At 40.8% G+C, this 24266-nt stretch overlaps 2 protein-coding genes across 5 annotated transcripts in view; both read left to right on the top strand.

The window, feature by feature from the left end:
- Positions 1–1440: 1440 nt before the first annotated feature.
- On the top strand, positions 1441–9356 carry LOC139652053 (T-box transcription factor TBX2b-like). The gene is made up of 7 exons (XM_071528991.1): positions 1441–1796; positions 3012–3279; positions 3905–4051; positions 4491–4567; positions 4667–4801; positions 5937–6522; positions 8940–9356. Exons 1-7 carry the CDS (start codon positions 1441–1443, stop codon positions 9354–9356), a joined length of 1986 nt encoding a protein of 661 aa, XP_071385092.1.
- An 11772-nt stretch (positions 9357–21128) lies between these two features.
- acaca (acetyl-CoA carboxylase alpha) overlaps positions 21129–24266 on the top strand; it is a 41110-nt gene continuing 37972 nt past the window's right edge. For all 4 annotated transcript variants that reach the window (XM_071528987.1, XM_071528986.1, XM_071528985.1 and 1 more), the window contains exons 1-2: positions 21129–21264; positions 22900–23158. In XM_071528987.1, the coding sequence (XP_071385088.1) occupies positions 22929–23158 (230 nt within the window). In that variant the 5' untranslated portion in view covers positions 21129–21264; positions 22900–22928. The remainder of the gene's footprint in view (positions 21265–22899; positions 23159–24266) is intronic.

The following is a 24266-nucleotide window of genomic DNA, read 5'->3' as shown; positions in this document are numbered from 1 at the left end:
AGTTCATCGTCATAATATTTACTCAGTTCTCACCATCGTCGAAGTCCTGTGTTTGCGGATCAGGTTTGAATTGACTGCAGTTTCATCTTGCAGCTACAGGCCTACCTCTCCAGACAAGCGCTGTTTTCATTTAGATCCTTTAGATTGAAGCAAATCATTCAGGTTTTCTCCTGGTTCACAGGCTAAAGGAGAAATAGCAGCCTGCAGGCTGCAGTGAGAGAGAGAGGAGTGCAGCAAGCGACTTGAGGATTTGGGGGGTAAATATGAAGTGACAGCAGAGAGCTCTTAGGCCCTTTGTGGGACGCCAGCAGACTGGCGCCAAGTCCTCCTTAATTAACAGACCTAGTCCACTTAATCAAGGCCCTGTGGTTTCTTCAAAAGGTAGGCAGGCTAATGTAGGCTAAAATGACATAATGGAATCGAGATGAGATGAGATTGCCCCGGCGCAGCAGCAGTAGAATCAAAGTCAAAAATAAGTGGTTACTTTTGATATCGCCCTCTGTAAATACCAGACTGAAGTTGAATCATGCTTATAAGTCAGGAGATAACGATTTCCAGAAGACAGGGTTCAAACGCAGTCCGGCTGCGGTCGTCAATAACAATAATTTTGACTGTCATTAGAAGAGAAAAAAAAAAACATAGGCTAATCATTGGTAGGCTGCTTTTAAGTGGACGCCTAAGCATATAGCTACAGAGCGTAACTGCGCCAGTTAAGTTTACAGACAGAACAATTTCGCCTGTGAAAAAAAATAAAGAAAAAACACAGTGAGTAGGTCATGTCATCACTCTCTCACTCACTATATTAATAATAGCCCTAATATGAATAGGAATAATAAACAAAAAAACAAATAAATAAATAAAAGACTAATAAATACGTAATACTTAATTCTGTTGACGCGTTTGTTTTTTCTTCTTCAGCTATAGTGTCACTGGCACCTCCACCCATCTCCTGCAGATCTTGTCGAAGCCACGCCCATAGCGCTCTGCAATTGGTAGGCTGCAGGAACAGTAGAGTGAACGGTCGGAGAAATTTGGCTCATTAGTGTAGCTACCATGCGCTAGGACGGAGGGACATGTTTAAAGACAGGACCGCTTTGGATCTCTTTCCGCACTGTAAAGTTGTTTTGTAGTTTCTGAGTATTTCCAATATAGACTATCAGCTGAGAAGAGTGAGAGGAGCGTGTTGGCGCATGTTCCCAAAGTGCGCTGCCATCTCCTCGGTGGATATAACGGCACTGCGCGGAGACACCGAGGACCATCCCTCCCTCCCTGCCTCCACCTGGAAATTTTCAGTCCCTCTTGTGATCTCTTGGGTATGCCACAAAAGCCATCCGCTCCTCTAAAGGTTGCTGCAGTTTGGATGTACGCCTGTGCGCCTGCAAGCAGGTGGACACGGGGGTGCGTGGGAGTTCATATCGACTTGTCGGAGCGGATGCACTGATGAGAGATCCACTCGACACGGCGGCTGCCATGGCTTATCAGCATCCTTTCCAAGCTCACCGACCAGCCGCGTTCCCCATGTCAGCCTTCATCGCCACCGCTCAGCCCTCGTTTTTCCCCGCGCTGACGTTTCCCGACATCGCGTCCCTCTCCAAGCCTCCGCCGGAGCGGGCTGCCTCCGAGGCGGCGGACGCTCTGGGACACCAGCATCACCCGGTCCATCACCACCGCTCCCTGAAGAGCCTGCAGCCGGAGGATGGGCACGAGGATGACCCGAAAGTCACTCTGGAAGCGCAGAATTTATGGGATGAATTTCACAAAATGGGAACTGAGATGGTCATCACGAAATCAGGAAGGTAAACAAATAAAGTATAGGCTACAATAGACTTCTTGGTTGCTCGAAAATAGCCTATAGTCTAATATTTGTGTAAGTGTGCCTACTAATTGACGAGTTTACCTTATTTTTATTTTTATTCTTTACTGTGTGTGTGTGTGTGTGTGTTGTTGTTGTTTTTTTTAATCTGCTAAATATAATACCCTATAGTGACTTATAGTTTTGTCGAGACACTTCTTTACCGTCCTAAATGGCAATATGAACAAGCTACATAATGATACTCTGTAAAGTGCTGTCATATTTGTCTCTGAAAATAAATATTCACATAGGCTATCTGACCAATAGGCTATTGCTATATTGAATCGTAATTTTCAAAGGGCAACCTTTATCTCCGATGTCTATTTACACTGTCAGTTCACAAGCTACACTACAAAGATGAGATAGGTGCAATATGATTGAACGAATTATCTAAAATCCAAATAAAAAAATAAAACAAATAAAAAAGCATGTTAAGTAGGCTTGCAAAATGTTCATTATCCTCATTAATTTGTTTTCAAATGTCAAAGCTTTTAAGTCAGTAAGGCATCTGGATTTTTGGTTATCTTCTCTTCAAAAGAAGGCCACAGCAGTGATTCCCAAAATGGAGGTCGGACTTAAATTTAATCACAATTTAATTTACTAGAAGTTAGCTCAATGACAGATAACAGAATATGAGAGTGACTAAAAATGATCAGATATTCTGATCACAGGTTTAACTCCCCCAACTGGTATCTCCCTAATCATGTCTAACAATAAAATGCTCTCAGATGGTTATCCATGAGACAAAACCTTACCAAACAGGGTTTATGGGTTTCTTGTCATGACGCATAAATGGGTCTAGGCCATATTTTAAATACAAAAAACAGAAGGGAAGGAGCGCTGCTTAGGGAGCTCAGTGTGTTATGGACAGGTGCTCTTTGGATGTAGGTAGGCCCAATAGCTGAGACGGAATAAGACAAAGCATGGAAATCTAAGATTCAGTCAAAAACAGTAGTTCCCAGCAAATAAGTTGTCCAAGGCACTGTTTCTCATTGCAAAATAATAATTTAAAAAAAGCCTTTATTTCACATGGCAGAAACAGATTGAAAACATTGCACATTGCAATGCCTAGTCTATATCTAGTCTATATCTTATTTTGTCTCTGTGCATTAAACCACTGCCCTACTATCTGAAGCAGTCTGCTGTTTTACTCTTACAGGAGGATGTTTCCCCCGTTCAAAGTTCGCGTGGATGGGCTGGATGAAAAGGCAAAGTACATCCTGCTGATGGATATTGTCGCTGCCGACGACTGTCGCTACAAGTTCCACAACTCCCACTGGATGGTGGCTGGAAAAGCAGATCCGGAGATGCCAAAGCGCATGTACATCCACCCGGACAGCCCGTCCAAAGGAGAGCAGTGGATGACCAAGCCCGTCGCTTTTCATAAACTCAAACTGACCAATAATATTTCGGATAAGCATGGATTTGTAAGTAGCAAGTTGAGCTGTTAAGGGTTTTGTATTTGACAATAGACAAAGGCTATACTTCTAAGTTGGCTGAGCTAGGCCTTTATGATTCTTCCCCAAAGACAAGCCTAACGAAAGATCACTATAATAATCTTCCAGTATGCCTATAGGCTGCTGGCTTATAATGTGTTTATGCTAGTCAGTAGGCTATTGACTTTATAGTGACGTTATAGTGGGCTACTTGTATTATTGTCATTATTATTATTATTTTGTATCTCCTACACTATCACTATCAAGTTCGTATAATATTCTCATAGTTCTTATAATATTCCCATTTTATTATAGGATTACTATAGTTATTTTAACTTCATTTGTTATGGATCTCACAATTCAAAGGTATTGCAAAGACAGCTATTGAATTGATGATATGGGGTAGATCAAAGTAGGCTTGTCAGGTTGCTTTGAATCCAATTGTATTCAAGCGTTTATGTCATAACATTAGCTTACCTAGTCATATCATCATAGCATTGAATAGCCTGTTATCCTACTAGGCCTACTTATTAGCCCACTTTGCAGTCACACAATGAGAAATATGCACTTGCTGAAAAACAAATAGGTTGCATTGTCTATTTCCTTGATTTTCCAGACAATTTTGAATTCCATGCATAAATACCAACCCAGATTTCATATTGTGAGAGCCAACGACATAATGAAGCTTCCTTACAGCACCTTCCGGACTTATGTTTTCCCGGAGACGGAGTTCATCGCAGTCACTGCATATCAGAATGAGAGGGTAAGCAATCTCCCTCTCTCTCTCCCTCCCTCTCTCTCTCTCTCTCTCTCTCTCTCTCTCTCTCTCTCTCTCTTTCTCGCACCTAATCTAGTTGCGTGACTGCATGGAAATGCACGGAATGTAACTGAAAGGTGGATTTTACATCTTGAGCAAAAGAGAAAAACTTCTGAAAGTGCAATGAAACCAGCTGACAGTCTTACATCTGCGGGGAGGTTTGGAAATCTGGGATGGAAAAATTTGGACAAAAAGCTGCTCTCATTGCTCAGAGTTAGTTGTAGTCTGATTTTACAAGCCACAAAGGGGCTTCGCTCTGTAGGCTATCCTACAGCTCAGGCTATTGGATGTCGATCTCATCATCTTGCACTGATAACTCTAATAAAGTGAGGGCCTATAGATCTATTTTTAGAATGACTGACTTGCATCTTTTTTCCTCCTCAAGATCACGCAGCTAAAAATCGACAATAATCCATTTGCCAAAGGATTCAGAGACACGGGAAATGGGAGACGAGAAAAGAGGTATGAGATGTGCTCCATTTGTTTCGCCATTAGAATACACTTAATGGAAATACCGGTAGGCCTGTAGATGTGTCCTAGTAATCAAAGGCCGGTCTGCAGGAAACAGTTAACCCTTCCCTCGCTGCGCATGAGTGAGAGCCAGAGCAAAGGGGACCGGGACTGCGCTGACTCCGATGACTCCTGGTGTGAACAACCCGGGACCAGTGATCCGGTGCAGTCTCCACTGGGACTGATGTCCAACCCGGCCGGGCAAGGTGGGCTATATGTTTTTCTATTTCATCTCATTCATTTTCTAATTGTTGTTCATACACGTCATATATGTTCATTTATGCTTTGCAAACCACGTATTAATCATTTAGCAGTAAACAAAACATAATTTTCAGCTTTATATAATATAACTTTATCTAACTTTATCTAATGCTTATTTAAATAAAAAAAAGAAAGAAACATAGTTAATTATTCATGAATACCTAATTAGGTAGGCCTATTTAAAAGTGTTTAACTTGGCAAATAACAAATTACTAACAAACTGTTAAACAAAGGCAATCAAAAATCATTGATTTCATTGAACAGCTATGATACAATATATAAGTAATTCATTGATTTATTAACATGTCATCAAGTAATGGTTAAATAATGTACCTAATATCATTTACTATTAATTCTCAAACAATGTGGGAAATTAAGTTGGTAGTTAACCATAAAATTAGAATTAATATATAGCCTATAATGATCAACGCACTATTTATCAGTAATGATTATTATATAGTGTTCCCAGGTTTTCTTTTTTCAAGTCCTCTTTTCCAACATTATGCTGCAGAAGTTAACAATGTTATTTGTGTTTTCTGGAGTGTTAACTCATGTTAATGGAGCCAATGTGTTCTGTGGGTATGAAGTTCGTCATAGGTCTGTTTCAAGTACATTTTTATATTGTAGCCTACACAGGAAATGGTTAAGCAACAGGACATGTATTTTAAGTGTGGAAAAAACTATTTAAGATGTCATGATAGATTAATTCTAGGCAGCAGCTTGAGTAGTGGAGGGAAGTGGTTTGGAAGTGGATGTCAGATAAAATTTATGACTCGATTCAAGAAAACAAAAACAGCTTATTTGTATCACTGCACTTTAATTTTCTGGACCCTGGGGGTTACTCACAATGGCTTGGGATCGACTTTGGCTTATGACATTTGTTGAATGTAATGTCTCTCTAATCTATCATTCATCTCTCTCCACTATATACTAATATAGTACTAATGAGGCAGAAATGTCAAAGTGATCTTTAAAAAACTTGATTCTCTAAGTGCTCCAGGCTAAAGTGGACCTCAAGAGTAAAGACCTGCACTTTTCTACTTTTAATAATAAATTTCAGACATTTAATGAAAATGATGTTTTGTCCCTCAGATGAGATCAACATTGGAAGTGATCAGGATATCGATCCACAAGATGAGCAGTCCACTGGAGCCAGCTGTTCCAGGCCTGAACATACATCTCCTTTGAGCCCAAAGAGCGAGGAAAGACCGGGGAAGAGTTCTGGTCTCACTAAGCAAAATGACAGTCAGGACTCAACGAAAGAAAACCCAGCGTTCAGTATATCCGATAATACACACTCCAGGGAGATGGATTCTCCAAAGAGGGATGTAGATAGCGGTGACTTGAGTGAAATCAACAATGGGTTTTCTCCTCTGAGCCCATCTTCCCTCAGTGCTGGTCACCTTCACACATTAGCGTTCTCAAACCTGCAGAGTCAGCAGTTTTTTAAGCTTGGACAACCCTTGTTGTTTCACCCCGGACAGTTTTCAGTGAACCCAGAGGCTTTTTCCACTATGGGTATGGGACATCTGTTTTCCTCTTTGCCTGGGGTGAATGGCCTTGAGGGTGGAGGTCTATCTTCTCAAAGCATCAGCTGTCCGACTCCCTTCATGTTCCACCTGTCACAGCAGATGTTGGCATCTCAGGTAGGCTACAGCAGGAGGACCTTTAACACATCTCTTAGCATAAGGATGTCACTCATACATGTCGACTCATTACACATGTTTAATATATATGGAGTAGGGCTATCATCTTCCAGCCCAAGCCATAGGATGTTCTTCTTAATCAGATCTAAATTCAAGGCTACATATGTACAAATTTATGAAAAGCAATTTGTTTATATCTGAGTAGGCTAAAGGGTACCATAACAAATGGGAATTACATTTACATTACATTTAATACATGTAATAATCCATGACTTTTCCATATAAATAAATGTCTGTTTTTTTTACTTTCTATTGCCAATTTCAATACAATAGTGATTCAACCTCTACCCAGTTCATGAAAGCTTTTACATTTGCTACCCTAAACACCCAATATTGGGTAGGTCATTCTCTGGGAAGTGTAATGACTGAAGAGTAGTGTAAGATTAAATTCCTCAATCAGCAAAATTACCATAGCCTGGAGGTATAGGGAGCAGACATGGGTATCCAGTAGAGGGAGTGTATAGAGTGACATGGGAGAGAGAGAGACGTGGCGGGCTGCAGGATGCTGGGTGACATGTAGGGGCTAAGGGGAATGTTTTGGGAGGCCGACTTGGAGGGAGTTGCAGTATAGTCCAGATGGGAAATGACTAAAGCTTGAATAAGGAGCTGGGCTGTGTCCCTGGTGAGGAAGGCTCTGAATCGACAGATGTTGCAGTGTGCTAATCTGCAGGATCAGGTTGTAGCTGCAGTGGGAGCTTCGCATGACAGTCGGCTGTGCAGAGCCACACCGAGGTTCTTGGCAGTCTGGGCAGGAGTCACTGTGGTCTTGTCATTAGTGATGGAGCAGGCTTGCAGGATTTCAGCTCCGTGGTTCTGTGTCCATTCAGTTGGTTCCCAAACATTTCTTCATGGAGTTGCATCTCCACTTTCCCTCAATTACTCCAAAGACTGAAAATTTGCCTTTTGATTGCTCTTTCACTTCGATCTTTCGCTATCTTTGAATTTAGAATATATAATGCAAGCTCAAAATTAGCTGTCATGAAACTTTGATGCATTGAGAGCTTATGTCTTCTTTGCTTATTAGTCTTACAAGTCTCGTCTTGTGTCTAGCTAGATATAGCAGAGTTTTCAGACTGTCAGGTTTAACATGCTACTGTTGTTACTTGAGAAGGTTAGATGAATTACTCCTAGATCTTCAACTTTGCCGTTGGGACAACCATGTCAGCCATCTTAATTTTCTGCCATTTTGTATTTTATGCAGAACAGTCCAATAAGCTCTTTTAATTTTTGTCCTATTTGCGCCAAAATCACATGTCCAGCTGCAAATAGTTTGATAAATTGACAATGTGAAATGTTCAAGATAGTTTGAACAATCTCTATCAAACTAAAGACAAATGATGCCTGTACTCTCAAGATGATGTTTTTAAAGTCATGATGAAATTGATTCACGGGGAGATAGGCTGCAGTATCACAATACTTATCCCTTTATTTTCTCCTGAAGAAAGCTATTGGAGGTGTTTGACTCAATAGGTAAAGCATCTGTCTCTCAAGCTGAAGATTGTGGATTGAAATCCAGGACTGTCTTTTTCAAAGTCATAAACTGCCAAGAGCAATAGCCATATTTTCCGCTAGAATGTTTAACCTCTGCGAATAACTTGAAAATTATTTATGTCACACCTTACCAGGCCAGGCCAGAATTCCCACACCAAAGTTCACACTGTCATAAAATCTCCTTACTTTTTTTCAATTGTTCAAGTCAAGTCAATTGTTCAAAGCCTAGTTAGTACAGTTTATCCACCAAACTTCACGCATGAACTAAATGTATTCAGTTTGTCCACCGGTGTCCTGTTTTGGAATTAAATAGGTTGTCAATGGATATCATTTCTTGAATCTGTATTCAGATTGTGTGCCATTAGACTTTGGCTACTTTTTACATTTTTATTTAAAGATGATAAATTCATATTTTTAGATGTGCTGAACCAAATATCACAAATGCCAACTACTTTTTATCTTTAGCTTCTCTTTCTTCTTCTTGCTCTATGCGCTTGACACCAATCATACAATCACGGTTTGCAGCAATATTATCCACCTGAATCTGCTGAAGTCAGTTGTCAAGTCAAGTCACATTCTTTCCATCCTGGTTTGTGACCCATACATGGGGTTCACCTGCTCTTGGTGTCAAAATGTATTCTGTGTTTTTTTTTTTTTTCTATCATCACAATCACTGCTTATGGCTATATTTCTAAATGCTGTAGCTTCATTCAGCTTCAACCTGCAGTGCAAATTTCACCTTAGCATATTCCAAAAACTAAAATCTTCTTTTAATTTTGCAAGGCAGTAGATGACTTAGAAATTGGAGATCAGACAATCCATTGTGTATTATTGGGAAAATTAATAATTTTCTTTTTTTCATACAGGGAATTTCAGTGTCACCCTTTGGAGGACTGTTCTCATATCCATATCACTACATGGCAGCACCAGCTGCAGTGGCCCCAGCTCTGCCCACCTGCTCTGCAACCTCTACGCTGGCCACAAACCATTGTTTCAGCAGCTCTCGTCCTTGGTTGCGATTCAGCCCTTATCAGATCCCCACCTCTATTGCCTCAAGCCAAAACCTGCTCACCACCAGATTGCCTGGCAGTTTAAATGCAGGATCTGACTTGTCCGTATCAGGCAGCAGAGAGTCGAGTCCGGTGCCCGAGAGCCGCAGCTGCAAGGCTGGAGCCAAACAGAAGACTGTTTCACCCAAAACCATTGTTAAGGATTCCACTAATGAACTGCAAAGTATACAGAAACTGGTTAGAGGACTTGAGAAACCATGTCCCCCACAATAGACTCTCCTAGATGATGTTATTCTGTCCTGATGCAGTGGATATGGGGTGATGGGTGTGGATAAAATGAAAAATAGGGCGCACAGACAAATGACATTTTAGGTGCAAGTCACCTAAAATGAATATATTCTCTTGTCGTAAAATGTATGAAGTTGCAATTAATGTCCTCATTATATTATCCTTGGTTAAAGCTGGAAATGCTGTCAATGAGGTAAGAGCTACATCTATGTAGATGAATGAAGTTTGAAAGTTTTTAAAAGGGACAAACTGCAAGATGCTCATCTGAATTCTTTTGGGATATATGTTGTGCAACACTCAAAAAGCTATTTTGTATGTTCTATAGATGAATTACAATATGCTTTAAATATGAATAATACACAGCTTTTTACTAATTTATTCTGTGCAATCATGTAAATATTTAGTTCTTTTTGCTTTTTTTCTTTTTATATGAAAAAAACACATGACTAGTACAAAAGCCTTCAAAGCCTTTTGAGACTGAATAAGTTTCAAATATTTGTAATAGGTCACTGTTTAACCTGCCAGCAACTTATGAAGGAATTGCATACCACCTGTAAACAATTGCACATTCTGTCGATTAAACAATGCAGCAATGTGGAGTTGGAGGGAAAACTCAGGATTTTTTTTTCACCAGCACTAAAGAAAAATTCCTTTTACGATGAAGTGATTTGGCAGGTTTTCTGCCAGTTTATTCAGGTAAATTGATTAGCTTTTGTTGCGTTCCTCACAATTTGAATAAAACTGCTGTTCACATTTAGTGTGGTTGCTTTCATATGTTTTAATATGCAGCTCTAGAATTGGACAAATACTATTTCTGTCAGAACCAAATTGCTCAACTCCATTTCCCATGCATGCAGGGGTGGGGAAGATTTTCGGTCACATTTACTCTTTTAGTCAAATGTTGTCAGGGAGTGCAGTATTCTTAGCATAATAATATGACAACAAATTGATAATATAAAACAGATTTACCTATTTTTGAATTTGATCAGTGATTGATTGGTGTTCACAATGCGCAAATGAAGCACACTGCTGAGCAGACTTAAAAGAGAACTAGACGTTTGAGGAGTTCAACGATGTTCTTCACCTCTTGAGGAGTTCAACTATGTGAATGCACTGATTCATAGGCTTTGGGCTCCAAGTTCACACCAGCAGACTAATCTTTGGGATTTGGCAGTGCTCAGACTGTCTATATATGCTACAACATCCCACATTAAAAGAAGCAGAGGAAAGAATGTCCTCTGTTCTCTGTTATTGCACTGTAAACTCATATTATGTCAAGAATGAGAGACTGCCTACATGTAAATTAAACTTTGTTGGTCTGTATTTACCATGGATGGAATGTTTCTGAACATAGACTGCAAGTTTAAATATGAGCCCGTGTGTCTGGAGGCTGAGAGCTGTCCCTGCCCATCCCTGCCATGTGTAATGAGAATCATAGAGGAAGACCAGCAGGGCAGGTGGAGGGGTCAACCTCAGGTCAGACTCCACAGAGTGATGACTTGGCAGGAGGGACATAATGAAAGACAAAGGGGAGGTGGTGACCTCAAGTGCCCATGATGTGTGTCTGGTCCACTGCTTAAGATCTGGGGATAATGTTCTCATTACGCCTAGAAGGGCAGCGTCCAAATAGCTAAGCCAAATCTTTTCTCTCCAGTGAGCAGTGAGAGATCTGGATCTTCAGTTTTGATAATATGTTGTTCCTTGCATTTTGGATTCCTTTGTATGATGATGTGATAGATCAAACGTGCGATGGCTGTTCTGGATGAAAAAACTATCCTTTGGTGGAAGTTAATTTAACTAAATCAAGCACTTCTGTTTCTTTGTCTCCTTGATTGTTTGTATCGGACATAATATACTCAATTCTGTTTTGTCCAGGTCTGCTGTGTAGCTATTCTTTTGTATCTGTCCTTGCTTCTCAGTGTTGGCAGCTACTGCAGAAGCACTGTGTGAGGAGGCCTAGCTGCCCTTCTGCCCCCATTACTCACCCTTGTCATCTTTCAGCTACTCCAAAGGAGTTGACAATCAAGTGCGTAGTAGGGCAGCGAGTGCTATGAAGCTAATGAGCTTGATCCTGATGTGATGGTTTCAGACAGCAATCTTAGGATACCTCTTGGCACTGCTGCCCCCTCTCTTCTGGGAACCTAATGACCAGGTAAACAGCAGGAGAATTAATAAAAGTGATGCTATTTTTTATGCTACATTCTTTAGTTTCAGTAAACTGTGATATGGAGATTGCAGCCTCATTGTATTGTTTGTGTAACTGCTATATGTCTCAGTCATAACAGCTAGTTCAACAATCTTTACCTCTTTCTCCATTTGCCTTTTTCAAAGCTTTTGGGACGTAGCATATTCACATAAAGGACTGGATCGACAATATGAAACCAAGTGTCTGGACTGGTATTAATTAATACTGAAGAACTCCAGCAGCACTGGTTAGGACCTCATACACCAACATTCCCCAAACAAGACTGAAATACATGCTGGATTGCACAGTTTTTCACATGTATTTATCAAGGGAATCTTTGCCAAATATGCATGCTCCTTTCAGCTCTTTTTCTGCAACATCCCACTAGACAGTTACACATGCTTACACATGGGAGCAGCCAAGTGCAAACACAGTCATCCTCTATCAGCCATGGAGGTGAGTGCGTTACTCAATTACTTTCCCCCCATAAATATTTCCAGCTGTTCTGGGGATTCAAGTCATTGTTCACTGCAACAAAATTATGGCACCTAGGGGCATGGGGTGGGTCATTGTTGGCCACGGTGATACACAAATGAGCAGCATCTCAGTAAAAGAGATTAGAGTGTAACCTCAGTGATGCAAGCATAATGAAGACTCTACAGCCCTCAGGTAGTGCAGTTTAGAAAAGAAAACAGAGGAAGAGGGGGAGCAACGGAAAGACACATTGGAGGTTGAGGTATGCTATGAACAGTTTTGTGTCAAATATTTTTGAACTGGAAAAATGTATGGCAACATATCTGCATGGACCAAACACTACTCCTCAGGTACGCTTCTTTGCTGTGCGCTAAGGTGAAAGTAAAAGGGAGCCCAGGGAATTTTACTGTAGAGACTTATGGGGGAGACATTCAGCATTCATTCTGTTTCTGTTAAGCATCAAAATGGGCCTGGCTGTCAAAGTACCTTGCTGGGGTCAATGACCTGCATATATCCTTTGTAGCTCCACCAAAATAAGCTAAAGTTGGTGCTGTACAACAACTTCTGCTGCCATGCCCTTGGCCAAAGCAATGGTGGCTGAGCAATAAAGGTGAACGACAAAGTCTGCAGTCCTGTGCACTTCATCCAGTATGCATGAGTGCAGCCCACTGCTTGCTAGAGCACTGCCCAATTCCCAAAGCATCTCTGCTCGAAACGCTGTGGCTACACTTGAGTTGCTAGTCCGTCTGCCCAGTACATCTTCTCAAGCTGCAGTGTTAAAAAACACTGTTTTGAGACACATGAATTACATACTGACTCAATATATTAATTCAATATAAAATGTAATTGAATTTTTTTTTATATTGAGTGCATATATTGAATGGGTTGTTTTTCAGATGTTCAGAAGTCTTAGCAACAGCTCCATATATAATAAGTACGTTTTCATCCTGTGGTTATCTGGCTCTGTGAATCTGTTCCATTGCACTAATTGCATGTGTATGTCCTCTCCTCACATTACAGGTTTCACACAGAATTCCTTAATATGTATATGTATAAAGGCCTAATGAAGAAGAGCTGAGAACATCACATCTGAATCAGCAGGCATTCAGTAGACCTATATGGAAGACAACAGCGGGCAATATTGTCTATTTTAGCTGGAATTTATCAGAGTTTTGGCACCGTTTACTGACTGTAAACAGACAGCTGATAGGTTCACACATATAAGACATGACATTTTGTTAATGACAAGGAGAGAAATGATCTTCTGAACGGCTACATAGGACAGGGAATGAAACCCTGCTCCAGACTTCAGGGCATGGCAGGTAGTGGTTCATTATGACAGGAGGTCATGTCACTTTGGATATAGGAACCACTCTGTAATTAATTTTCCAAAAGCCGACTCATGCTAACCAATGTGGACAGTTACACATGCTGAATAAGATTATGGACACAGAGACTGCTATATTAATGTCATCTTGTTTCACAATATATTTACCGTTTGACAGAGGATGAAATTCACCATGGCGCATTTTCATTGTGAATACAGTAGGGTGAATTGTTTTTTGCCTGGAGTGGAGGTGGTCGTCATTCAGTTGTCACAGAGCAACTCACAAAAGGCCACTAGTTTTCCTGATGATATCTTATGTGTCTGACTGACACCAGCAGGGATGTTGCACAGAGTGGAAAAAGCTGTCAAAGGGAAAGGCCAGTAGCCTGAGGGCTTGGTGTCATTTTGAGCCAATCACAGTTCAACATTCAATCTAACCTGACAGGATGCATATGTGAAAAAGCTAATTTTTGCCAGTGGCAAGTTCCTGTAAAATATGCAAAACCACAGGCTGCTATGGGGTTTGTTAAAGGAAGGATGTGCAAAAGTCTATTTTTTGAGTAGCCTAACTATTCAGTGTCACCTCCCGGAGGAAACTCGACAATGCTGATGGAACAAAGAAAATAATATGTTTAACAATAATTGTAAATAGGCAAAACAAAAAGTGAGACTCGTTTTTATGTATTGGCATACGTTTCCTCTGACAGAGGGGATGCAGGTCACCACCTAAGGGATTCAAATCTGAATGGCAGAAAGTATAGATATAGAATTGTAAAGGAGCAAATACTAAGAAGACAATCCCTGTGGAGTTCTTGGATCATGTAACATCACATCAATGCAAGTGACCTCAACCTTCTCACCCTCAGTTTGACTTGATACCATTACTGTGAAAGGTTGCCATTGTCTTCTATCTGGGGACAGGTTACATTGAGCTTGATGCACACATCACTGAGTATAACCATATAGGACATATGGACCAAGGGGGTTGACATTGGTCAAGCAGGCCCACATGTCCATTTGCGCTCCTCTCAAGCATGCTATAGTCTATGTTATCTTCTCACCTCCTCTCCTGGGCGCTCTGAGGGCCAATGAACGAGCTATATAATTCAAATCTATCGTGCATACCAAGCCCCCATGTCCCATAACCAGCTGAGCGGAATGGAAGAAAAGTAAAGCCTTTCCTCCAGAGTACAGAGACCTGCCACTGTGGACATCTCAGGACATTGAGGTGAACACCTGGAGAGAGTTAATCCTCTGCACATCTCCACTTTGGCAGAGCCATTGAGGAGAGGCACTGAAACACTATGTGTCAGCACTATCACAGTGTCTATCGTATGTTTGTAGTGAACTATCCAATGAGTTCAGTTTGATGGCTGTCAGGTGCTGATGTATCCCCAAGTCCAGTTGAGTATGACTGATACTGAATAAAAACACCAAGTCCCAAGTTTTTTCAAAGAAAGGAGGAGGACAATCAGGTGGAGATTTATGTATAGTAATTATGCAGTCTGTATGAAACAAGAGTCATAGGATAAAGAAAAATGTGAGGCATCTGTGATGGCAGAGATTATCACTACACACAAGCCTAGAGCGTGAATTTTGATTTTGAGATTGTTGTGTGACATAATTTACACATCCAGAAATACGGGGTTATCCTCACTTTCTACAAATTATGGAGAAAAAGTGATGTAAATGTAGTCCTCCGGTGGACTATATTATTGAATACAATTTTAAGTAGGTAGCCTAATCAGTAATATGTAAGGAAACACATTTTGAAAGTATCCCCTCTCAATACAGACCAAAACTATTATTGTTTTCAGCCTGTGGGCAGCACTTTTCATTCCTAGTAGTTTTTATAGGAACTATAAAGAAGGGCATCATCTTTATAAATCCACTCTCTGTTCTCTTTATTTTACCAATCATGACCAAAAAACTGCCATGGTAATTGTCTCCATAATAAAATCACTCTTTTTTCACTGTAGCTGGTACAAAAAGTCCAGTGGTCTCCCAGGAGGAAAATTGATCTAAAAGCCCTCTCCTTGTGCTGGGCTCCACTCATGTCTCCACTGTGTGCATTTTCTCCTTGGCTGAGCGTAGCTTCACAGTGAAAGAACATCTCCACTGGCTCAGAAATGTGGCAAAGAGGTCAACTGCAAAAGTTCTTGCAGTCAGCAGAAAACTTCTCCCCGCAGTGCTGGAAAGTTCGGGTGTTTGGGAGGGATGGAGGGAGGCCTTCGGCATTAAAAGAACCAGGAGTGAGGCCAGAAGTACTCCTCTCCTGTCACCAAGATCCTGCCTCAACACACATCCCTCTTCCTCAGGCCTAGGTGACTGGGGGAAAAAACAAACCGACAATATTGTTATCTCACACTCCACAGTTGGCAGAATACTCAATGTTAAAGAGAGTAAGTTAAAGATACCAAAGACAGACCTCTGTGTAGTATTGTGATATCAAGCAAGGAAATACATTTTCTCAGGCCTGTGGCCTGGAAGTTAAGATGGGCCTCATTAATTAATCATCATCATCCTTAGCATGAACCGGTGTCAACAAAATAAGGTGCATCTTGGTTAACATTTTCCTGGATGCTAGAAAACCTACTGGTGGGCTCTGACTCCTCTTTAGGAAAGTGTTGAGATAGAATTGTCAACACTGATGGATTAAAGAGACTGGATAGTCGTCGGCATAGAGTATGAATAATTCACGTTACAAGCATATCATAAAAAAGGCTATGTTATCATAAATAAAGCACTAGAGTGTATCTGCAGGGGCTTTGTTAGAGTGGATGAGGGAAGGTGTTTAGATACTTGCGGTATGTCATGAATGCACAAACCATATTACATGTATGCATGACTGTATGCCTATATACATTACCTATATACATTATAGCATCTATTCTAGCAACATACTAAGGTGGCAGAGTGATGTATAAAATTTTGTGTTAAATACTATGGACGCACAAATGAGGAAACATTTCAGTTATATAAAACACTACACACTGTTCATCACTTTATATATTTCATGACTACTGGGGAATAATGAGCATGTGAACAAACTTAATGTTCACACCCCGTCAACTCACACACATCAACTCACACAATTTGCCTTAAGTGACTGCTGAAACATCCCATATTCACTTGATTAACATTTAATTTCTCATTCATCTGTTATATTCTTGATAAGGGAATAGTAAAAGCAAATAGCAGCCATTGTGATCATTGTGGATCAGGCTGACTGCAAAAGTGCATATTCAGTCAGAAACACTTTAGTCACAAGATAAAACCATTAATCACAAGATAAAACCATTAATTGCAACTAATGGTAATACAGTTATGATTGGTGGATATGGCCCTGCTCTAGCAGCTCCCTGCTTACCCAGCAAGCATGCAGAAGGTATACCAGGGGCGCCATGCAAATCCCCCCATGGGAGAATACAGAGCAGAGCCAGAGCAGCAACACTCAGCAGCGTTGACACTTAAGAGCCACCGTAGGCTTGACTGCGTAGACTATAACAGGTGGAGGCTGGGGAAGTGGAGGTAAAGCTTTACCAAGCAGCAGAGTGTGCAGCAGTTGTGAAGCAGGAATCAGTCTAGGAGAAGGCCATTTAAATAGACCGCCTTGCTATGAGAATGGATTATGATTGGTGTGCGTGGCGATCAGCTGGTAGATGACTAGCAACGCGTGACGTCCGTGTCCTGCCTGAACTAACGCGATGCTTCATTTATTTGGAGACATCAGAAGTGATGTCACTAATAAAAGAAAATAGGAAGTGAAGTGGTGAGAAGTGATGGATGTAGAGATTCAGTAGTGTGCACTTCAGTGCTATCCTGAATTTATATTTGGAATCTAAAAAGGGATTTTGTTTATCAGGTTTTCAGCACCAAGGACAGCACCCATTCTTCCAGTATAAGGATAATCGATGGCAGGTATTTTGTCACTGATTGGCTCTGCATGCGGGAATCCAGGCCCAAGTGTACTGCATTCCCTACTTCTAGCTGTTTTAAAGCACAAGGAACCAGAAACAGATTCAACAGGTCAGTACCCTCAACCCCACAGTGCAGTAAGCAGTTTGATGCCAGTCAGTGAGAGCGTTCTCTGATTGTTGTGCAAATGGTATATTATTGTGGATTTTATAGAAACTGTTTGATTGAAATTTACCTTCGATTTACCTTGGACAGAACCCGTGGTTTGACAAGGACAGATCACGACTAAGAAAGTGGATGTAGACATAATTTCTCAGAGTTACTGGGCCGAGTCTCAACACCGCTCCTCTGTACTTTCCTCCCCAGGTAAAGCTGGTGTCTGCCTGAATCCTTATGAAGATACGCCAACCAGGATCAAGCTTAGTTTCAGTTTACACATTTAATAAAAGTGACTTTGTGTTAGCTATCTTATTTCTTGTACTTTGCAGAAGGCCATCCCATGATACTCATACAAATGCTGTAGAATAGGCCTGTTTGTAGACATGTGAATATCCTCATGTCATGTTTGCATTTTGTGCAGACTTTGCATGGAAAGATAGATTTGCATTTTTTTTTTTGTATGCAAGTGCCACATATATATCCAGGTGTCTCTCTTATCTCAACTGTCTGTTAACATACATTCCATTGCTGTTAGCACCAAGGGCCACATAAATGAAATATAGAAAATCCTTTCAGAGGAATACGGACACACATGGAAATGTGAATTATGCAAGGTTTGGATATCACACAGCACTGAAAACAAAGGGTAGAACACACTGCTGATGCTAAAGGACTGATGGATGTCAGGCCACAAACATCAAATGAATGGTTAATGTGAAGTTTCATAGCTGATGTGGGATGATGTCGTTCTGGAAAAGTTGACGACGACACAATGAAGAGCATAAAGGGAGTTCACAGCCTGACGACAGAAACTGGGTTGATGTTGGACACTAGAGGATTGAGATGTAATCACTGCTAAATATCTCTGAAAACACCTCTTTGGCACAGAAAAGTGAAAGACGCCACAGAGAAAATGGAGACAAAAGCTAATTATTTCATTGTCTAACGATAATAATAAAACCTCCAACCATAAAATCAAGAAGGTAAATCAAGGCAAATTTCACAGTTGGTGTGGAAGAATAAGCAGACAAACCAATACAATCTTTGAATACATAAAAAACTCATGTGTCAACACGACAAAAGGAAAGCCCAGTTGTGGGTCTAGAATGACATTTTCATCTACATATATTATTGCAGTTTACTCTCCTTGGGTTGAAACATATAACTATATGTGGCAGCCTATATGAGGTCAAAATTTACTCTACACTACTGAGATAGCAAACTAATGGCCTATGAAGCCATCTAGTGGATCAGAATGGCACTGACACTGCATTTTCTACTGTATTGTATTCTTGTACACTTTTCAGTGTTATTGACATGTGGTTCTGGCATCATTCTTGCATTGACATGACTTGATATCTGAGTGGAATAAAGTAGGCTATTGATGACACAATTTACTAAAATATGACAAACTGTATAGGCCAGTGCAAATTATCTCATTGTTAATCAAAATATACTATTCAAATTCTTTTTTTTTTCCTCAGGCCACCCCACACTGTAATTCTAATTCTAGGAAGACTAAAAGCCTGTCTTGGTTGGGTGGCAGGGTGGCCTAGTGGTTAGAGAGTCCATTCTTCAATCAGAGGAACTGAGTTCAAGATCCCGTGTCAGCAAGCATCCGCCCTGCTGAAGTGTCCTTGAGCAACACACTGAACCTCTACCAGTTCCAAGGGTGCTGCTCTGTAGCTGACCCTGACCTCTAAGTTATCAATAGAAGAATCAATAAAGTATCACATATTATGAAAACATGTTTTATATTGTGGTACTTTATTCTTAACCTTATTCTTATTATATAGTTACAGGGTTTGTGAGCTGCTGAGCAGGTCGTTTCAAGCCAGGAGGATCAGATATCCCATCAGCCTGTTGAGTAAGATGTTTTGGGCTAGGTGACGTGTAAGTGTAGGTGCAATGCCAAGTGTGTAGGTGTAGATAGTAGAGGTCTGGTCTCTGCTAATTTTGTATCCTGGTGCGGCAAGTCTTGCCTGGAACTAAATGCCCTAAAAAATAGGCTACACTATACACTAAAATTAGTGAAAATAGCAAGCAGAGTCATTACATTGGGGCCACTATGGTAAGAGACAAGATTTCAGATTTTAGGACACTACGGTAGATGAAGATGAAAAATGATGAGTCTCCTTATGCTCAGAAATCTTCAGCTACAGGTGCATGGGCAATCTGCATTCTACTCATAGCCTCATACTGCTCTAAACTTCTGCATCAGCTGCCAGAAGGTTGCCAAGGCTGTCCCAGTTGCAGGGCTTTCCAGTTAAATGGCTTAATTCCCTTACTCCCATTACTTGCAGAGCACTTGCCCTTGCCCTGGCACAGAAGAGCAGACGTGCTTAGGCTAACTCACACATCGAAAAGCGAAATTCACAGGTCATAGCCTATTGGTCGTAGATTACAAACTTATTTTCTGCAATATATTACTGTCATTTTATTATCACTTACCCTCACAGCATAGCGTCGACGCCATCTTTGGCGTTACTGTGTACCTCATTTACCGGTGGTGACATATCTCCTCGTATCTAAACTGTCTCTAGTGTTGACAGCAGAGGAGCAATTGAGATGCTGATTGGTAGCGCTGCTAAATATGCGAATTAAGGATGCAGACTCTGATTTCATATTTGTGTTTTTGACAGTTTGACACACCTAATGCATGTATAGTGTATAGCAGGGTTAGGGTTACAGCCCTGCTATTTTGCACGATGCAGTCATGATTCATGATTCTGAGTCATGATAATATAACAAGGACGTGGTTTTATAATGCTAAAACGGTCTTGTAGTTATTTGTCATGTAGGCTATTTGTTTTCATAATTGGCCTCAAACATATGCCCCCATCGGAATAACAAAGATTTGACTTTGCTTCAAAACCTTAAGGTTTCTCCCTTAGCGCACATGTACTATCCCGTGCCGGGGCACGCAGCAGATAGGAAGAACCACCTCTTCCGGGACCCGCCCACATAAATCGTTGTGGAATCCGATTGGTCCTCTGCAGGATGGAGCGCATAGAATTGGGGTAAATAGAGAATGATAGCATATTCTAGTGAACATCGAAAGGTTTTGGCTGGTACATGCAAGATGTGTACCAAGGAACGTTAGATGATGTTGTCATGGATATGCTCCAATGATTTAGTAATCCTAGTCGCATGCACTGTAAAACACAGTGAACCTGTTCTATTTCCATGATACGATCATCATCTAATGGTTTCATGTTTCTATTTTTTTTTGTAACTATTCTACTTTTTGTCCCCCCCCCCCCACATGTTTTGGTTAATATTTTACTTGATTTCATTTTGGTTTGGTATTCTTGCTTTCATTTAGAGACAGTTAGGGGGAAATGGCAGTTGTTGTTGGTAGCATAATTTACCATCATGCCAGAATTTACTGCTTTACTGATGAAAATTAAAACAATCCATGATCACTTCATTAGGCGACTCTGTTTTTGACTCAGCTCTGACGGCAGGCATTGTACATTTAGTTCAGTTTTAGTTTTTTTTTTTTTTTTTTTTTTTACTACACTCGCTTTTAGTATGATTTTCAGTTTACCATACCTTGCAGCCATCTTGGGTGTACCGGTGTACTTCTCTATCCAATCTACTTCTATGGCGGAAAGCGAGGTCAGAGGTCAACGTCCAGGAGTAACCCGTTGGCGCATCATCACATCACCCCACTCTCTGCTGTTAAAGCGTCTGTTGTAGTTGCCATGAGCTCATCATGATGTGATTTTTTTCATCATCAATGGGAAAGACATGTCTGATAGACACAATTGAGTAACCAATCTCTTGGAATCAACTTTTCAGGATTGCGTGTCGGCTCCTCTCCCACGGTGAGTCGTTACCTTGACATTTATCTCAGGTCGGCAGGTTATTAACCTGTCCATCTGACACCAGCCCGGTTCAGGAGATTCACACCACGCTGTAACACACAGCCGGTCAGTGCTGCTAGCAGACCAGTATTACTAGCTACCATTACTTAGTAGCATTATAATTGTATTACTGTATTACTGTCAGTAAGCTAGCACCTACGTTATTAGCACCGGTGCTTCTAACCGTGGCTGCCGTTGAGTAAACAGCTAGCTTGGCTGGTAACGTAGTCAACTTAGCAAGCGCTTCACTGTATAATTAATTAAGATGGCTTGAAGCCGAGGTTTCGATTAGTTAAATGCAGTTCTCGGTATCATTTTGGGATGTTCAGCTGGCTCACATTGGCGGTGTGTCTGGCTGCACTGCTCGGCTTGTTTTTCTGGTCCCGCAAGCAGCTATCGATAGGTAAGGTGTGCCTTGCCCAACATGAGTCCACTCTTTCCACTTGCAGGAGCACGGCTAGTGTAATAAGAAACCCACCAGCTTTTGGTAAGGTTTAGAGGGGACGATGACCGGTCGTTGAAATCCCTTTTTTGTCACAGTGTTAATGCAAAATGTAAGCTAATTCATCATCCTTGCTAACTATATTTGTTATTTACGGGGGAGTGAAGGAAAACACCACATTTCCCCTTTGTTAAATATGAATAAAATAATAAAAAAATAAAATAAGATACTAGGTAGATGAATGGCCTACTGTGTCATACCTATGAGACCTAGTCAAGGTGCTCTCAGAGAGGTGTTATGTTAATATCGGATCCACATTGAAAGTCTCAAAGTTTCCCAAGTTCTCATGAACTCCATTTCTGTTGTAGATAGGTGTTGCTGAAACATGGGATGTTAATGGAAGTTTCTATCTCATTCAATGGATGATTATAGGATTTCTGTTCCTGGGTCATTCATGGCATTTTTGTGAGATTTTTGCATTTATTCTCTAACTAATACCCACCAGTCTGCATACAATTGGTAGCAGTACTTCAGAACCACTATACTATGTGCCATTAGTCCAGAGAGTTAGACCCACCCTCTGAGACCTGTTTCTGTATTTGTACACAATTGTCTTAATTGAGAAACACTGGCTGAAAATTGTTATTTTGCAGCAATGGTTTTTAACTGGCATGCACATACAAAGTGCACCTCCTATAGAGAGTATGCCAGCTGACAGCAGCTCTCCTGATTGGTTGTTTTATAGGGTTGAAGTATTGTGCGTTCTTGCCAAAATATTTTTGCACATAGCATCTTTGGCTCAAATTATTGTTAATTCAGTATGCTGCCAGGTAATACCAGATTTTGCTTCTGGTTCCATGGCTGTCAGTAAGGACACATCCAGCATCACCTGCTGCCATGTTGTCTATCCTTCTTGAAATCCTGCTATAACATTTTTAAAGTAATGGTAATTTTCAGAACCTGTACATCATGTACTGGTACTCTTGGCGTCGGTCCTGGTTTTGCAATATCTGTTGATTATCAATATAGTTTATGCAACCCACTGATGCAATATGACAAACACCAGCTATGGCAATTGTGTCACACTGTTCCCTGATTTTTGGACTCGGTGTCTCCTTTATAACTGTTGCTGTCACTGTCCTGTCCCTCCGCAGTGTTTGCAGCCTGTTCGTGTCGTCCAGCCATGGCACAACAGGACGGTGCTGCCAAGAAGAACCCTGCTGTTGCGGCGCTGCATTCCCACTTCATTGTGGGATCAGTGTCGGAAGAGAACTCGGAGGATGAGATCCTGGGGAAACCAGACATGCAGCTGGAGGAGAAGGACACACGCTCCCTGTCACCGTCGTCCGTTAGCTCAGACAGCACCTATGAGATGGGCTTCGACCACATTGACGGCCCCTTGCACAACCTAAGGTTAGAAGCCTGTTCTGTGTGCATCACTTCTAGTCTGACTATTTTTATTGATAGTAAGGCTGCACATTACTAATAAAATAATGCTGTTGCATTTTTTTGCTGAATTTTGTGATTGTGATATGAATTGTCATATATGTGGACACAGGTTTCTCTATATAATGTCTTGTCTGGTTCTGATATGCTGATGCTCAGTTTGAATAAAATGGAAGATTTTCTTTGACATGCTTTCATTTGCAGGCCAGAGTTTCTATATAGCACTAGGGCTGCAACTAATGATTATTTTCATTGTCGATTAATCTTTCGATTATTTTCTCAATTAATCGATTAGTTGTTTGGTCTATAAAATGTCAGAAAATGGTGAAAAATGTCGATCAGTGTTTCCCAAAGCCCAAGATGACGTCCTCAAATGTCTTGTTTTGTCCACAACCCAAAGATATTCAGTTTACTGTCATAGAGGAGTAAAGAAACCAGAAAATATTCACATCTAAGAAGCTGGAATCAGAGAATTTTGACTTATTTTTCTTAAAAAATTACTCAAACCGATTAATCGATTATCAAAATAGTTGGCGATTAATTTAATAGTTGACAACTAATCGATTAATCGATTAATCGTTGCAGCTCTATACAGCACCGTAATACCTTGTTTGGGAAGCTGTTTGAAACATTTTTCCCTTCAAGAAAACATTGCAGGCTCTTTGGGTTTTGAAATTTAGGTAGTCAATATTGAAATTTCAGTATGTTGTTAACTGTGCAGCCCTATTGAACCGCTATGAATAGGTGTTTGTTTGTCTGGTTCATGTTTCTGTCTCACCAAATTGATGCATTACATTTTCATATCGGGAACACGTCACATTACATTTGACATAGTGGAATTGGATGAGTTTCAGTGGATATGAAGCATGTAAAAATAAGATAATAAATAGCCAACCTGCCACTTTGAATGATGTCTTTATAAGACTCATCTGTAGGAGTTGGCCTACGATCTGAAATGGCCTGGCACAGTACACTCTGTTCACTTAAATGAACTCCCCCATGGTGGGTTGGCCCCTTTTTTTACAGCATGTGTGAAAAATGTGGTCTCACCAGCTATACGCTGCTACAAAGTTTC

This window comes from Centroberyx affinis, unplaced genomic scaffold (genome assembly GCF_046629955.1).
Source record: "Centroberyx affinis isolate AG114_WGS23_722 - 3 ecotype Tasmania unplaced genomic scaffold, CSIRO-AGI_Caff_v1 ptg001748l_1, whole genome shotgun sequence".
Lineage (NCBI taxonomy): Eukaryota > Metazoa > Chordata > Actinopteri > Beryciformes > Berycidae > Centroberyx > Centroberyx affinis.
Note: the sequence above shows the minus strand (reverse complement) of the source record. Positions and strands in the feature narration are given on the sequence as shown.

Coding starts and splice junctions, on each gene's coding strand:
- LOC139652053 (XM_071528991.1), top strand. CDS start 1,441: ATGAGAGATCCACTCGACACGGCGGCTGCCATGGCTTATCAGCATCCT. Junction 4,568..4,666: donor AATGGGAGACGAGAAAAGAG/GTATGAGATGTG, acceptor GCCGGTCTGCAG/GAAACAGTTAACCCTTCCCT. Junction 4,802..5,936: donor CAGTCTCCACTGGGACTGAT/GTCCAACCCGGC, acceptor AATAAATTTCAG/ACATTTAATGAAAATGATGT.